Consider the following 15,084-nt stretch of genomic DNA (forward strand, 5'->3'; position numbering starts at 1 on the left):
GTCGCCTTGGCGCCCGGCGCGGCGAGCGCGTCCTTGAGCGCCGCGAGGGCGCCGTCGAGGACGAGGCCCGCGGCCGCCGCGAGCGGGCCGCCGGCGCCGAGGCCCGAGTCGAGCACCGCGGCGGCGGCCGCGACGTGGCGCGCGAGCGCGGCGGCGTCGGCCCGCGGGTCGTCGGGCCGCGCCCGGAGCGCGACGCGCGCGAAGTCGACGCAGCGCGCCCAGAGCGTCGCCGCCGCCGCGAGCTTGCGGTCGTCGAAGGCCGACCACGCGCGCGCGCCGCCGCCCGGCGCCCGCGACCGCGCGTCCGCCTGGCGCCGCTCGCGCGCCGTCGCCGGCGCGACGCGGGCCCACCAGGCCGGGTCCGCCAGGTCCGGCGCCGGCGCGCGCCAGGACCGCTCGCTCCGGTCCAGCGCGCGCGCGCGGCGCGCCGCCGCCGCCTCGCCCAGGCCCGGCGCGGGCGCCTCCGCCGCCGTCGCCGCGACGAGGTGCCAGCAGAGGCCCGCGCAGTAGTCGTCGTCGTCGGTGCGCCGCTTGCCGGAGACGTAGTCCTCGTCGACCGTGGGCCTGGCCAGCGCGGCGAGGATGGCGACGAGCGCGGACCGCGCGCGCAGCGAACCGAGCGCGTCGGGCGGCCGCCGCGCGTCGAGATATCGCGCCGCGAGCGACGCCGTCGACGCCGCGTCGAAGGTCGCGACGGCGCGGGCCTGGCCCCGGAGGGCCGCGTGCTCCGGCAATCGCGCCAGGAGCGCGCGCAGGAGCTCGAGGCTCAGCGCGGTGCCGCGCGCGCGCGCGTCGCCGGCCGCGCCGGCCGCGACGCGGAACGCGCCGCAGCGCGCCAGGGCTTCTACTACACCACCATCCACCAGCCGGAGCGCGACGTCCTGGCGCGCCGCGCCTAAACGCAGCAGCGCGGCGGCGGCCGTCTCCAGCGTCGACGCGTCCAGCGCGGCGTCGCGGCCGCCGTCTTCCAACGACGCGAACGCGGACGCGACGGCGTCCGCGGAGAGCGCCGGCGGGCCGTCGGACCGCTCCGCGGCGCCGCGGGCGAACTGGGGCGCGCCCTCGGCGAGCGCCGCCGACGCGGCGAGGCGCGCCCAGGGCGTCGACGACGCCGCGGCGTCGACGCAGACGCGCGACCACGTGCCGTGGGAGACGGCGCCCGCCGCGCCGCCCCGGCGGAGCGCCGCGAGGCCGTGGGCCAGGGCGACGTAGCAGTGGCCGCGGAAGACCTCCGTGGTCGCGTCGCGGCGGCGCTCCAGCGACGCGCCGACCGCGGCGACGAGCGCGGCGAACTCGGAGACGTGCTTCGACGCGTCGAGATCCGCGACCTCGCCCAAACTCCTCAAGTTCGCGAGGCCGTCGGCGAGGCCGCGCGCGAGGGGCTCCGCGGCGGCGCCGTCGCCCCGCGGGCACGTTTGCAGCGCACCCGCCGCCGCCTCGACGAGCGCGACGAGCGCGCGGCGCGGCGCGTCCAGGCCGGCCGGCGCCGCGTCGCCGAAGGGGTCGCCGCCGGCCGTCAGGTAGGGCACGGGGCCCAGGTCGGCGTCGCGCGTCGTCTCCACGACGGCGGCCTCGTAGGCGAAGCCCGCGGCGACGACGCCCAGACGCTGGGCCGCGTCCGCGAGGTCCAGCGCCGCGCGCTCCGCCGCCGCGGCGTCGTTCGCGTGCGCCGCCCAGGCGCCGAGCCGATCCGCGACGTCCGCGGGCAGGGCCTTGCGCGCGGCCGCGTCGAGGCCCGCGGCGTCGACGACGTCGAGCACGGCGTAGAGGCGCGACGTCGGCTTCGCCGCGTGCGCGAGCGCGAGCTTCCGCAAGGACGGATCCCGGTCGAAGACGTCGTCGAGGCGCGCCGGTTCCGGCGCGGCCACGCGGAAGGGCGCCCCGAGGATCGACGGCGCCGCGCCGAAGTAGGCGTCGACGGCGCCGCGGCAGCGGCCGCGGCTCCGCTCGGCGACGCCCTCCGGGAGCTTGGACGCGTGCGCGCACACCGCGACGACGTCCAAGAGCGCGCGCGCGAGCCGCGCGGACGCCGCGGGGACCGCGTCGCCCGCGACGGCCGCCGCGGCGCGCGCCACGAGCGTCGTCAGGGCCCGCCCGTCGTCGCCGGCGGCCACGGCGTCGACGACCGCGGACCGCGACGCCCGCCGCTTCGCGAGGACGAACAACAGCCCGAGCGCGCGCTCGCCCGTCTCGCAGGCCCTCGCCGCGAGCCGCGGGCCCTTGTCCAGCGGCGCCGTGCAGGCCAGGGCCAGGTCGACGACCGCGGACAGCGCGCCGCCGTTGAGGAGCCAGCCCGCGAGGTCGCGCGTCTCCGGCGCCGCGAGGAGCTCCAGCGCGCCGAACCGCGCGTCGGCCCAAGAGGCGGCCGCGGGCGGCGCCGGGTCCGCTAAACCGTCGGCGTCGGGCGTCGTCGCGCCCCAGGCGTCGTCGTCGTCGCCGTCGCCCTCGAGGGGCGCGGCGACGCGCGCGGCGAAGGCGTCGCGGAGCTCGCGGCCGCGCTCCGACGCCGCGAGCGCGGCCAGGAACCGCGCGCCGTCCGTCGACCTGCGCGGAACTCGAATCTTCAACCCGACTTCAATGTGCGCGTCATCGAACGGTTTGGACCAGACTCTTTCGCCGTGCTTCGAGAACTCGACGAGAAACATCGATTCGTCCAAAAATCAGCCGAATCGACTCCGATGTGGCCGAGCTCGAGCATTTCAAAGTTTCGTCGGGACGTCCCGAACCGGCGGTCGATTTCCGCGCCGTCCGTCGACGTCGCGGCGACGTGGCTCAGGAGGAACACGGCGCGGCAGGACGTCGCCTCGGCGTGGCGCGCGCCCCGGGGCGCGACGCGCGCCGCGAGCTCCGACAGCAGGCCCTGGGGCTCGCACCCAAAGTAGCGGACGGACGCCAAATCGTCGTCGCGGAACCCCCGGAGCCCGCCGGGCTTCTCGCCCGCCGTCGCGAGCGCGAAGGACGGGTGCGGGAGGCCGTCGGGGCCCGGCGACGTCTGCATGGCCTCGAAGGCCTTGGGCAGCTCCCGCGGCGCCGCCTGGGTCGCGCCCGCGGACGACAGGAGCAGTTCGCCGAGCGTCCGCGGCGGCGCCGCGGCCGCGTCGACGAGCGCGCGCGACGCCGGCGACCGGCCCGCCGCGGCGTCGCGGCACGCGGCCCCGAAGGCCGCCTCCCGCTCCGCGACGGCCCCTAAAAGCTCGAGCGCCGCGGCCTCGCACCGCGACCGCCACCACGCCGCGCCCGCGCCGGCGAGCGCCGCGTTCCGCGCGCGTTTCACCGCGCGGACGTCGAGCGCGTGGCGCAGCTTCGACCGGTCGTCGACGTCCGCGCGGCGCCCGCCGGGCTGCACGGCGCCCAGGGGCGGCGGCACGGCGTCGTCGCGGCACAAATCGTCGTCGTCGCCGCCGAAGTCGGCCGCGAGACCGTCGTCCGCGCCGCCCGCCTCGCGCGCGCGCGCCGCCAACCCCGCGACGGCGCGCAGCAGGCCGCAGGCCGGGCCCAGCGCGTCGTAGAGCACGGCGAAGCCGCCGCTCGGCGACGGCGACCGCGACGCGCCGTCGAAGTCGTCGGCCCAGTCCGCGGACCCCGGCGCGTAGCGGCCGAGCACGGCGCTGCAGAGCGCGAGCGCGCGCGTCGCGAGGCGCCAGCGCTCGTCGTCGAAGCGGAAGGCGAGTGGCGCTGCTTCCGCACACACAGCACACCGCAGGAGCACGTCGCGCGCCGCGAACTTGACCGCGGCGACGCGCGCGGCGCTGTCGAGATGCGGCTCCACGGCCGCCAGCAGCGCGAGCACGGCGCCCGTCGCGCCGTAGGTCCGGAGCCGCGTCTCCGCGCCGCGGAGGTCGCGGTCGGCGACGCCCTCGCCCTCGCCGCAGCACTCGTCGAGCTGCTGGACCAGCGGGTTGACCGCGCCCGGCTGCGAGAGCGCCGCGGCCGCGGACACGGGCGCCGGCGCCGCGGGCGGCGCCGCGGCGGCCGCGACCTGGCCGAAGGCGGCGCCGTAGGGGCTCGGCGGCGCGGGCGGCGGCGGCGGCGGCGGCGCCTCCTGCGCGAGCATGGCCCGCGGCAGCTTGAGGAGCCGGGGCGGCTTGGAAAACACGACGCCCTTCGACTCGACGACGCGCGCGGCCACGACGAGCTTCGCGACGACCTCGGCCGTCTTCGGGCAGGCGCAGAGCGCGACGACGGCGCGGAGTAAGGCGGCCTTGAGGTCCGGCGGCACGGCGTCGGACTCGCGCGCGTAGAGCCGTAACAAGCTCCCCGCGACGCGCGCCGCGTCGCGGTGGCCCGGCGCGTCGCCGCCGCGGGAAGATGAAGCACACGCGTCGCAGAGCCGCTCGACGTGGGCCGGCGACGGCCGCGCGCAGTTGGCGAGCACGTCGGCGACGGCGACGAGCGCGTCCGCGTCCGCCGCGGACAACCAGAGCGGCTCGCGCGGCGCGTCGAACGGACGATACAAATTCTGCATCGCGCCCGGCGGCGGCGGCGTCGCCCCGGACCGCTCGAGCTCGTTGGCCCGCAGCATCTCGCCGTAGCGGTCCACCAACGCCAGGAAGTTCTTGAGCGAGTAGCCCGGCGGCGGCGCGGACCCGTCGAAGACGCCGCTCGGCGCGACGGCCGCGAACTCGTTTTCCGGCTGGTCGCCCGCCCGTAAAAAGTCGCGGACGGCGTCGGCGGTCTCATGCGAGCCCCGCGCGACGGCGCCGAGGAGCGTGAGGTAGGGCACGCGGCCCAGGTCGTCGCGGCGCGCGCAGTCGCCGACGCGCCGGACGAGGTGGCCCAGCGCTGTGACATCACCATTCACAGACCCGAAGAACTTCTCCGTGAACGCGGGCAGGCGCTCGCCGACGCCCACGACCAACGCCAGCACGTCCTCGAGCCCGTCCGGGACGCCCTCGACGTCGCCGCGCGGGCCCGGTAAGGCGTCGACGTCGAGCAGGGCCTCGACGAACGCGTTCGCCAATTCGCCCAACGCCACCAGGTAGACCACGGGCTCGCGGCCGCCGCCGCCGTCCCGCAACGCGCCTCTTAACAGCCCGTGGGTCCGCACGAGGAACCGGCAGACGCCCGCGTCGAGCGCGTCGCCGAGCCGCCTTCTGAGCTCCTGCTCCGACGCCGGGTCCGCGGCGTCCCACGACCGCGGCCGCTTGAGCAGCGCGACGGCCAGCGCCGCGACGCCCCGCGCGCCGCGGCCCTCGAGCCCCTCCGGCGCGGGCCAGGCGTCGACGAAGCGCTGCGCGGCGCCCGCGTCCGCGCGGAGCGCGTTCGGTTCTGTGGGTTCTTCGCCGTCGGCCGCGTCGCCGTAGAGGAAGAGCGCCGTAGAGCTCGAGGGCGCCGCGGCGCCGCGGTCCCGGAAGCGCGCGGACCCGTCCAAGGCCTGGACCGCCGCCAGGAGGAGCACGTCGCGGCAGCGGCGGAGCTTGGCCGCGTGCGGATGTAAGGAAGGGGTCCCGGCCTTCCGGCCCGCGTCGTCCAAGGCCGCGGACAGGTCGCGCGCGGCCTCGAAGAGCCGCGCGGCCTCCGTGTCGAGGATTTGTACTTCATAAAAAGCGAAGAAGCAGGTCTCGGCGACGGACGCGGCGAGCGCGCCCGCGACGGCCGCGCGCTCGGCCGGCTGCGCCCACGCGGAGCCGCTCAGCGCCTTGACGCCGGCGAGGAGCGTCGCGGGCACGTCCGCGCGGAGGCACGCGACGGCGGCGTCCCCGAGTATGCGCTTCTTCGCGCGGGGGAGGCGGCCGTCGAGCGCGCCCTTGACGAGCTCGCCCAGAGCCCGCAGACCGCAGCGAGCTTCGAAGTACCAGAGCCGCCGCGCGGCGCCCGCGACGTCGTCGTCGAGCGCGCCGCCCCGGGCCAGGCCCAGGCGCTCCGCGAGCTCGCGGCGCCGCGCGCGGTCCGTGACCTTGGCGAAGAGCTCGAGGCACGCCTCCTCGTCGAGGCGGAGCTCGTCGGATAAGGCCGCGACCAAACGCGCGGTCCGCGGCTGGAGCGCCTGCGGCCGGCCCCGCAGCTGGAGCGGCTGGTTCCCCGCGAGGGCCTGGCGCTTCGCCGGGGCCGGCCCGGCGACGTCGAGCACGCGCGCGAGGGCCGCGACGCGCGGGCTCGCGAGGTAGCGCTCGACGTCGCCGCCGCCGCTCTCGTCGCCGGCGATCCACGCGATGAGCGATTCGAGGATCTCGTAGTTGCTGTCCATGGGCTCTGTGTCTGCGCGCTAAAGCGACGCGGACTTTGGGGGGTCGTGCGAGTCGCACAGCACCTGCACTCGATCGCGGTCGCGCCAAAAGCTCGAGGCGCCTCCCGCAGCAACGAGGCCGTTCAGGTTCAGGTTGCCCTGGGCAGCGCCTCCGCATGGGCGTCCCCCGGCGCTGAAGGCAGCCTCGCATGGGCCTCCTCGAGCGGTCCCAGTCCGTGCTGGGCCTGAGCCCCCTGTCCTCCGACGGCGACGTCCGGAAGTCGTTCCGCCGCCTGAGCCTCGAGCACCACCCGGACCGGAACCCCGACGACGTCGACGGGGCGACGAAGCGGTTCCAGGCCATCAGCTCCGCCTACGCCTACCTCACGTCCGAGGCCGGCTCCGCCGAGGCGGGCCGCGCCGCCGAGGCCGCGCGGCGCGCCGCGGAGCGCTGCGACTTTTCGGAGCGGCGGCGGAAGCCCGCCGCTGGGTCGGCGCGCGCACACGCGGCCGCGTCGAAGCCGCCCGCGGCGGCGCCGACCTTCTTCTCCGCGGCGCCCAAGGCCCAGCGCAGCGGCGACGCCCTGCGCGCGCACTTCCGGCGCGCGGCCTCCGACCGAGAGGCCGAGGCGCACGGCGTCCACAAGAAGCGGCGGCCCCTCGACCCGCTGCCCCGGCGGGAGAAGCCGCGGGACGCGGCCGCCGACGCCGCGGAGCAGGACGCGCGGGCCGCGGCCGTCCGGCGGAGCGCCTTCGAGGCCGCGCGGCTCCGCAAGGCCCGGCAGGCGCTCGACGACCGGCGGCACGCCGAGGAGCAGCGACGGCTCCGCGAGGCGGCCATGCGCGAGGCCGCGCGGGAGGCGCGGGAGGCCGAGGAGGCCGAGCGGGCCGCGCGCGAGGCCCACGAGCGCGCGGAGGCGGACGAAGCGGAGGCGCGCGACCGGCGCTTCCGCGGCGCCGCGGCGAAGGCGCGCGAGACGCGGGACGCGGCCCGGTCGGAGAAGGACCTGCGCAGGAAGGCCGAGGCCGACTTCAAGGAGACCATGCGGCGCGAGGAGGCGGAGCGCAAGCTCGCGGCGCTGGAAGCGCGGCGCGCGGAGACGCGGGCCGTCGCGGAGCGGCTGCGGCTCAAGGAGGAGGCGCGCCTCGAAGAGGAGCGCGCGCGCGACGAGGCGGCGCGCGCCGCCGCGGCGGCCTTCGTCGAGCGGGAGCGGGGGCGGGAGGCCGCCGCGAAGCGCGCGGGCCGCGACGCGGCCAAGGCGGAGCTCGAGCGTCTGAAGCGCGTCGCGCGCGCGAAGCTCGAGGCCATGGACGCGCGGCGCCGCGAGGCCGTCGCCATGGCCAACGAGGACGAGATCGCGCGGGCGTGCCGCGCGCGCGACCGCCGCGCGCGCGACGACGCGGCCGCGGCGCGCGCGCGCGACGCCGCCGCGGCGCGCGCGGCGCGGCCGCCGCTGCCGCCGGGGTCGCCGCCGCGGCTGCGGCGGGCCGTGACGAAGGCGCGCATGGAGGCCGCGGCCGCGCTCGCGGCCGCCGCGCTCGAGGACGCCGTCGACCTGAGCCTGATCCGCCACTTCGAGGCGACGCCCTGGACGTGCGCCGCGTGCACCTTCGTCAACGCGGCGCCCGAGTTCCTCTGCTGCGGGACCTGCGGGAGCGAGCGCCCCCCCGGAAGTTAACCACTGTTCCCTGCCATACCCCGCCGGCGGGATATGGTACATGGCGCTTGCTTGGGCTTGAACGAGCTTCAACATGGACTTCAACAAGGCGCGACCGCTTGCAATCTCGGTTGTCACACTCTTTCATTCGCGACCTCTGGCCACGGAGATGTGCGACGCTGCGAGGACCTAACGGGCTGCCCCCGCGCGTATCATCATGTGGTCTTCGGCAGAGAAAGAGAGCGACGCGCCGAAAAAGAGGAGGCCGCTGCTCTGCGCCTGCTCCAAGCAGGATGTGGTGGACCCTAATCCGCCGCCTGCCCCGGCCGAGTCGTGGCTCACCAGTCCGAGCCAGCCGCCGGAGGCAATCGAGGACAAGCCCGCGCGTCGGTCCTCTCTCTCCGACGCCATGGCGGTGGCCAGGGAGAACGTCCGGATGTCGCACGCGCAAGCCTCGAAGTGGGCGGGGGACGTCTCGCGGCACACGCAGTCGTTCCTCACGGCCAAAGGCTGGTGCGGCAGCCTGACGGTATGCGTCGGCCTGTTCGCCGTGAAGATCATCGTGTCGCTCCCCGTCGGCGGCAACGTGGCCATCGAGATGCATTGGGCGAACCTCGTCGGCTCGACCTTTGACGGGTGGGGGTCCGGCGACGAGGACGCGGAGGAGAAGAGCAAGGTGCCCAAGGCCCTGAAGCGTCTCGCCAGCATCCTCGTCGCGGCGCGGAAGGCGCTCCCCACGCGCCGCATCCACGGCGCGACCATCGGGGTCGCCGTCGACCTCACGTGCTGGGGCGTCGGCATGGAGATCGAGGCGGACATCGAGGTCGCGTCCATCGACATCGAAGAGGACCAGGTCGACTGTTTCTGCGGGAAGTGACGGGCGGACGACGCCGGTCGAAGCGCCGTTCGGCGGGGTACGCTAGGGACGAGCGGCGGCGCCGCCCGGACGGCGGGATGCTGGCGGTCCTCTTGAGCTCGCATCTCACCGCCGGCTTACATGTCCCAAATGTACAGTGGGTTTTTACGACTAGATGCCGACCATGGCGAGCGCGTCCTTCCGCTTCCGCGGCCGCCGTCGCCGCGTCTCCGGCGGGGCCGCGAGCGGCGGCGGCGCGGCCTCCGCGAGCGGCGGCGGCGCGACGGCCTCCGGCGCGCCGCCGACGGGCGCGGGGCGCCGGCGCCGGGCCGGGCTCCGGGGCCCGGCCGAGGACGGGTTCCGCGCGCCACCGACTTTCGTCGCCTTGACGTGCGTGCCCTCGGGCAGCTGCGCGTGGCCCGCCGGGTAGCGCTCGAGGTAGGCCTGCGTGTCCCGGGCCTCCTTGTCGGCCATGTGGGCCGCGGCCACGAGGCGCGCGTGCTCGTCGGCGATGCCGCCGTTCTCCGCTTTCGGCATAGCGTCCAAGATCGCGCGGATCCGCGCGCGCCGGTCGTCGGCCTCGCGCTGCTCGAGGGTCGCGGCGCGCTTCGCCGCGCGGGACCCCGGCTGGCGGCGCCCCGCGCGGCGGAGCTCCGCGAGGCGCGCGAGGCCGGACCCGCACGGCGTGTCGACGACGCGCGCGTGGTTCCTGTTCTTCCGGAGGCAGCTCAGCGGCGGCGCGCGCGCCGCGTCCTCGTCGCCGTTCGAGCAGAGCGCGGCGGCCTGGGGCCGGCAGGCCTCGAGCGTGGCGTGCCGGGCCGCGACGAGCCCCTCGCAGGAGGGCTCGAGCACGGCCCTGCCGACGAGGGAGCCGAGACACTGCCGAATCGACTCCAGGCCCCCGAGACCACTGCAGTACTGCTGGATGGACCGGCCACAGGGCCGCCGGCTCCCCGCGGGAGTGGCCCCGCCCGGCGCGCCGCCGCCGCGGCCGCCGCCGGCCGCGCCGCCGCCGCCGGAGGCGCCGCCCGCGGACGACTTCGACGAGACCGACGAGCCCGAGCCGCAGAGCGCCAACAAAGCGAACGCGAACAGCGCAGGGCGCGCCATGCTGGGCGCGAATTGCGGTGCGCCCAGGCCGAGGCCGACGATGCTGCCGACTTGCCGAGGCGCCTCTCGCAGTCTCTCGCTCGGCTCGAGTAGGGCCTCGGATCGGCCTCGCCTGCCGCGCGCGCGCAACCGCTTGCGCGTCTCGTGCACGCGCGTCGCCGCCCACGACAGTTCCAAGCAGCGCTGTCATCTTCTTCGGCGGCTGCGTACCGCCCCAAACCCGCTCAAGCCGCTTCGCTCGCGCGCCCTCGCCGCAGATACAGCGCCGGTCCCCGCGGCGCGCTGCCAGAGAAAGCAGTGCCCTGTGCGCCGCCAGCATGCTCCGCGCGCTCGCCGTCGCGGCCGTCGCGGCGTCTCTTAAACCCCAAAGGCATCATCGACTCGCGCCGCGCCGCGTCGCCGTCGCCGCGGAGCCCGCGCCGCCGCCGCCGCCCTTCGCCCTCGAGGATCAGCCGCCGCCGAAGAGCTGGGGCGACGAGGAGTGGAAGTGGGGCTCGGCCGACGGCCTCGCCCACGAGGCGGCGGCGGCGCTCCGGGCGCACTTCGCGAAGCGGCACCGGCGGACGTCCTTCCTCGCCTGGGCCAAGGCCGGCACCGTCGACATGTCCGACCTCGTGCTCGCGCTGGCGCTCAAGTGCCAGCGCGCGCGGAACGAGGGCTACGACGCGCCCGACGGCCGCTGGGAGGCGCTCATGGACGGCATCGCCAACGCCGAGTACAGCGACGGGCCCCTCATCGACCAGCCCAAGCTCGCGGCGGCGGTCAACGCGCGGCTGCCGGAGCCCGTGCCCTTCGACGGCTACGAGCTAGGCCAGTACCCCGCGGGCGTCTGCGGCCACGCGCTCGCGCACCTCGGCTTCGTCGAGAAGGGGCTGTGAGACCCCCGCCCCTAACTGTGTCTGTGCCTGTGCCGAGAAGGGGCTGTGAGACCCCCGCCCCTAACTGTGTCTGTGCCTGTGCCGAGCGCGGCCGCGGTAAGAAGACGCCCCCCTCACTCGCGCAGCAGCGGCGCGCGCTCGACCTCATGTCAGGCGAGGCCCTGCTGCTGGGGCGCCGGGGGCGGCGGCTCCGGCTGTCCCTCGAGGCGCGCCGTGTGGTCCTCCGCGGCGACGTAGCCCGCGCCGAGCAGCACCGCGAAGCCGCCGAACGTCAGCGCGAGCCCGCCGAACTGCGCGACCTCCAAGCAGAGGAACGTGACCATGGACGACACGCCCATGTGGAAGTAGACGGAGGCCATGGCGCGGTTCGTCAGCTGCGTCGCGTTGCCCTTGAACTGCTCGACGACGATCATCTTCGCCGTGCCCTCGAACGCGGACCGCGCGACGCCCTGGAGCCCCGCGTAGACCCAGACCGTGCCCCAGGACGTGATGCCGTCGATGGACCCGCAGCCGAGCATGAGGCCGCAGAGCGCGCCGTAGCCCGCGACGGCGACGGCGACGGGCGCGCCGCGGCCGACGGACGACGCGAGGCGGCCGAGGAGCGGCGACGCCGCGCCGGCGACGAAGGACAGCGTCGCCGACGCGAAGCCGACGACGGCCTCGTCGCGCTTCTCCGAGACCTTGCCGCAGAACCAGGACGTGAAGACGGACGACGAGAAGCCGAACGCGAGCCACTGCGGCGAGAGGAGCGGGATGCGCCGGTCCGCCGCGTGCGCGCGCGCGACGGCCGTCAGCGCCTCAAAGTCCACGGCCGCGCAGGTGTGCGCGAAGTCGCGCAGCCGCCGCGGCGGCGCCGCCGCGTCGACCTCGAAGCCGCAGCGCTCCGGGAACAGGTAGAGCACCGCGTACGCCGAGAAAGACAGCAGGAAGATCACGGAAATCGCCACCCACAGGTTGGCGTAGGCAACGAGAATGCAGGCGATGGTCAGCTTGATGACGCCCTCGAGCGTGATGTACCAGAACGCGAAGGACGACGCGAACGCGATGGGCGCGGGTCCTCCCGCGTCGTAGGCCGTCCGCGCAAAGTGCGTCGACTGGGCGACCCAGATGAGGCCGCCGCCGGCGCCGGCGACGACGGCGCAGGCGACGACGAAGGCCGACGTGAACCAGCCCGGGGCCGCCGCGTAGAGCGCGTAGCTGAGGCCCAGCGCGAGGTAGCTCGCCAGCCCGGCGAGCACGGACCGGAGCGGGCCCTCCTTGCGCACGAAGTCGTCGGCGAGGCAGAGGGCCGACACCGTGTAGCAGAAGTAGAGCGTCGCCAGCGAGATGTTCGCGAGGCGCGCGCCCTGGAGCGTCGACGCGTAGGAGAGCTGCGTCACCGTGCAGCCGTGGACCACGCCGAAGACGAGGGAGAAGCGGAACCAGTCGCCCCGGAGCTCCTCGTAGCGCTTCAGCTTCTCCTTCGTCAGGAGGGCCGTCTCCAGGGTCGCGCGCTCCGTGAAGAGGTCCCGCCCGCAGCAGAGGTCCATGGTGGCCAGCCCCGAATCGGACACCAGCCCGGACGCCAGGGAGCGACGGGCTCAAGTTGCCGAATGAAGCTTTGGGTGCCTTCAACACTTACAAGGTTGAGGCCTCGCACATGGGGCCTCGAGAGTGGCAGCGTCCTCTCGCGCCGAGACCTCGAACGTGAGCCGCAATAACACACACCCTACGCCACAGCGCAACACCCGCCTTTTGTGGCCGCGGCGGCCTGGTGCCGCGCGCCGCCTTTTGTGGCCGCGGCGGCCTGGTGCCGCGCGTCGCGCTCGCCCATCCACGCTGGGACCGCCGTCCCGGTGTGGTAGAGGGCCGGTAGCTTCCTCGGGTAGCTCCCGTCGGCCTTCACGCCGTGCCAGCTCCCGTCGCCGGCGATGCGCGCGCGGTTCGTTCCGAGAAAGACTTCGCCGCGCGCCCAGTTCGCGTAGCCCCACGCGGCTCCGTCCGCCCAGCGCCAGTGCTTCGCGCCCGGGCCGGTGCCGGTGCCGTGTCGAATCGCTCCGATGAACGCCGTCTGTTTGTCGAGCGGGAATCTCGCGTCCAGGTTCTCCTCGGGGGACGCGATCGTCGCCAGCACCATGCCGCGGGCTTTCGCGCGTCGCTCGTGCTCCTCGTAGGTCCTGTGTTCCGGTTCCAAGACGAACAGTTTCTTGTCGCAGGGCGGCGCGACGACGACCTTTCGATCTTGGATCTGCGCGCGCGCGGCGCGCTGGACCTTGAGGACGCGCGCCTCCTGGGCCTTGGCCCTGGCGATCCGCTGTCGCTGGAGCCCCTGGAGCTTCCGCGCGCTGTCGTCCCGGAGGACTTCGCAATGGATCGGCGCGCCGCCGCCGCGGTGGCTCGGCGGCGCGCTCGGCGCCGCGCCCGCCGCGGGCGACCCGCCGCCGACGGCCGCGCGGCAGCGCCTCGCCCGCTCCACGAGCGTGCCCGCCTCGTCGACGCCCAGCGCGCGGCAGGCACCAGCGATGACCACGGGGATCGAGCCCTCGAGACCGAGCTGCTCCTTGAGGAACGCGCACTGCTCCGTCAGCGTCGGCTCCGGCCCCCCGGGGCGACGGCGACCACGCGCGCCTCGACCACGCGCGCCTCGACCACGTGCGCCTCGATCGGCGCCGGCGCGATTCTGCCCGAGTTCGCGCGGTGCGCCTTTTGTACGACGCGCGCGGCGTCGTTCATGGACAGTTTTGGGGCGCCGTTTTCCCTGGCTCTTTCCCTGGCTCTGCGCCTTTGGGCCACGGTGTTTCTATGGCGGGCCGGCATGACGCTGCCAGCGTCTCGTCGTCGTCCGTCGTCGCGCGTGGCGTCAGGCGAGGAGGACGAGGGCAGCGTTCCTCGCAGTGTCCAGCCTTCCTAATTACAATCCTCGCTTCAACGATGACTTCACCACGCGCCGCTCCTCGACGACTTCCTCGACGCGTACGAAGAAGTCGACGAAGCGCTACCTGAGGCGCTCGGCCTCCCCGGGGGTCGATCTTAGTTCATCGTGCCGCGGCAGTTGGGCGCGCCGCAGTAGCACTTGACCTTGTCGTCCTCGATGGGGAACTTGTAGTCGTACATGACCTCGTCGCCGGCCTTGAGGTCCTGGAGCGCGATGATGACGATCTTCTTCGTGTTCGAATCGAGGGCGACGATCTTCGCGTAGGCGTTGGGCCGGCAGCAGTGGTTGATGAAGCGGCCGATGTTGCCCCGGCGCGTCGCGTCGACGATGGCGTCCTCGTCGAGGCGGAAGAGGTAGCACGAGCCGACGCCCGCGTCGTCGTAGTACTTCTCGCGCTTGTCGCCGACGGCCTGGCGCACGACCTGGCCGACGTACTCGATGATGAAGGCGTCCTTGGGCACGTCCGTCTTGCAGTAGAGGCCCCAGCCGTGGATGTGGGACCTCCGCACGGCGAGGCGCGCCGCGAGCGGCACGGCCTTCATGCGCCGGTACTTGTCGCGCGTGACCTCGAGCGACCCCGCGGGCGCGTCCACGTAGAGCGCCTGGCGCGCCTTCTTCGGGTCCGGCCCCCGGGCCTTGGACGCCGCGGCGGCCGCCGCGGCCTCGCGGCGCGCCGCGAGGTCCGCGGCCGCGCGCGCGAGCGCGCGCGTCACGCGGTTCCGGTTCGTCGTGTCGTCGATGCCGTCGCGCGGCTCGAGCCGCGCGGCGCCGCTCGGGTTCGGCCGCACCTCGGCCTCGCGCATGGCCGCCGCGCGCTGCGCCGCAAGGATGTCGCGCTCGGGGGGCTGCACGTAGCAGAAGCGGTAGCTCGCGACCTTCTTCCGCCGCGGCGCGGGTTTTTTCTTCGGCGGCGGCGGCGCGACGACGGCGGGCGGCGGCGGCGGCGGCGCGACGGGCGGCGCGGCGGGCGGCGCGGCGGGCGGCGCGGCGGGCGGCGGCGCGGGCCTCGGCGGCGGCGGCCGCGGCGGCGGCGGCGCCGGCGGCGGCCGCGGCGGCGCCGCGGACGCGAAGGCGAGCGCGGCCGCGAGGCCCGGCGGCTCGGCGCGCGCGGGCGCCGCCGCGGCCGCGGGCGCGGCCGCGAGCAGCAGCTCCGTCGCGCCGAGCCGCTTCGACTCGGGCAGGAGCTCGGCCGACGCGACGGGCCCGCGCGGCGGCCCGGGCCGCGGCGCGGCGGCGCCGTAGGCCGGCGGGTACGCGCCCGGGCCGTAGTAGCCCAAAGCCGCCGGCGGCGGGTAGAAGTGGCCGCCCGGGTAGCCGTAGAACTGGGGCCGCTGGCCGAAGGCCTGCTGCGGAAAGCCCCGCGGCGGGCCGCCGAGGCCGCCGCCGGGCGGCGGCCGCGCGTACGACTGGCGCACGGGCGGGATGGGCTTCGCGGGCCGCGGCGCCGGCGCCGGCGGCACGGAGAGCAGCGCCGACGCCGCGGCGTCTCCGGCGGGCGGCGC

The 15,084-nt window shown here is 75.8% G+C and overlaps 3 protein-coding genes across 3 annotated transcripts in view; all 3 read right to left on the reverse strand.

Annotated features, from left to right (window-relative positions):
• AURANDRAFT_65388 (hypothetical protein) overlaps window positions 1–6,187 on the reverse strand; it is a gene marked incomplete at both ends in the record, with an annotated part of 6,756 nt that extends 569 nt beyond the window's left edge. The window contains 2 exons of the mRNA XM_009040314.1: window positions 63–2,544; window positions 2,727–6,187. Coding sequence (XP_009038562.1) covers window positions 63–2,544; window positions 2,727–6,187 — 5,943 coding nt within the window. The remainder of the gene's footprint in view (window positions 1–62; window positions 2,545–2,726) is intronic.
• Window positions 6,188–8,851: 2,664 nt separating this feature from the next.
• Window positions 8,852–12,197, reverse strand: AURANDRAFT_65389 (hypothetical protein; the record flags this gene model as incomplete). The annotated part of the gene is made up of 2 exons (XM_009040313.1): window positions 8,852–9,463; window positions 10,923–12,197. The coding sequence occupies 2 exons, from the start codon at window positions 12,195–12,197 to the stop codon at window positions 8,852–8,854; spliced, it is 1,887 nt and encodes a 628-aa protein (XP_009038561.1).
• A 1,483-nt stretch (window positions 12,198–13,680) lies between these two features.
• Window positions 13,681–14,088, reverse strand: AURANDRAFT_15476 (hypothetical protein; the record flags this gene model as incomplete). Its single annotated transcript, XM_009040312.1, has 1 exon — window positions 13,681–14,088. A coding segment is annotated over one exon (408 nt), but the record flags the coding sequence as incomplete, so codon positions are not given.
• Between the last annotated feature and the right edge of the window lie 996 nt (window positions 14,089–15,084).

This window comes from Aureococcus anophagefferens (assembly GCF_000186865.1).
Source record: "Aureococcus anophagefferens unplaced genomic scaffold AURANscaffold_14, whole genome shotgun sequence".
NCBI lineage: Eukaryota > Pelagophyceae > Pelagomonadales > Pelagomonadaceae > Aureococcus > Aureococcus anophagefferens.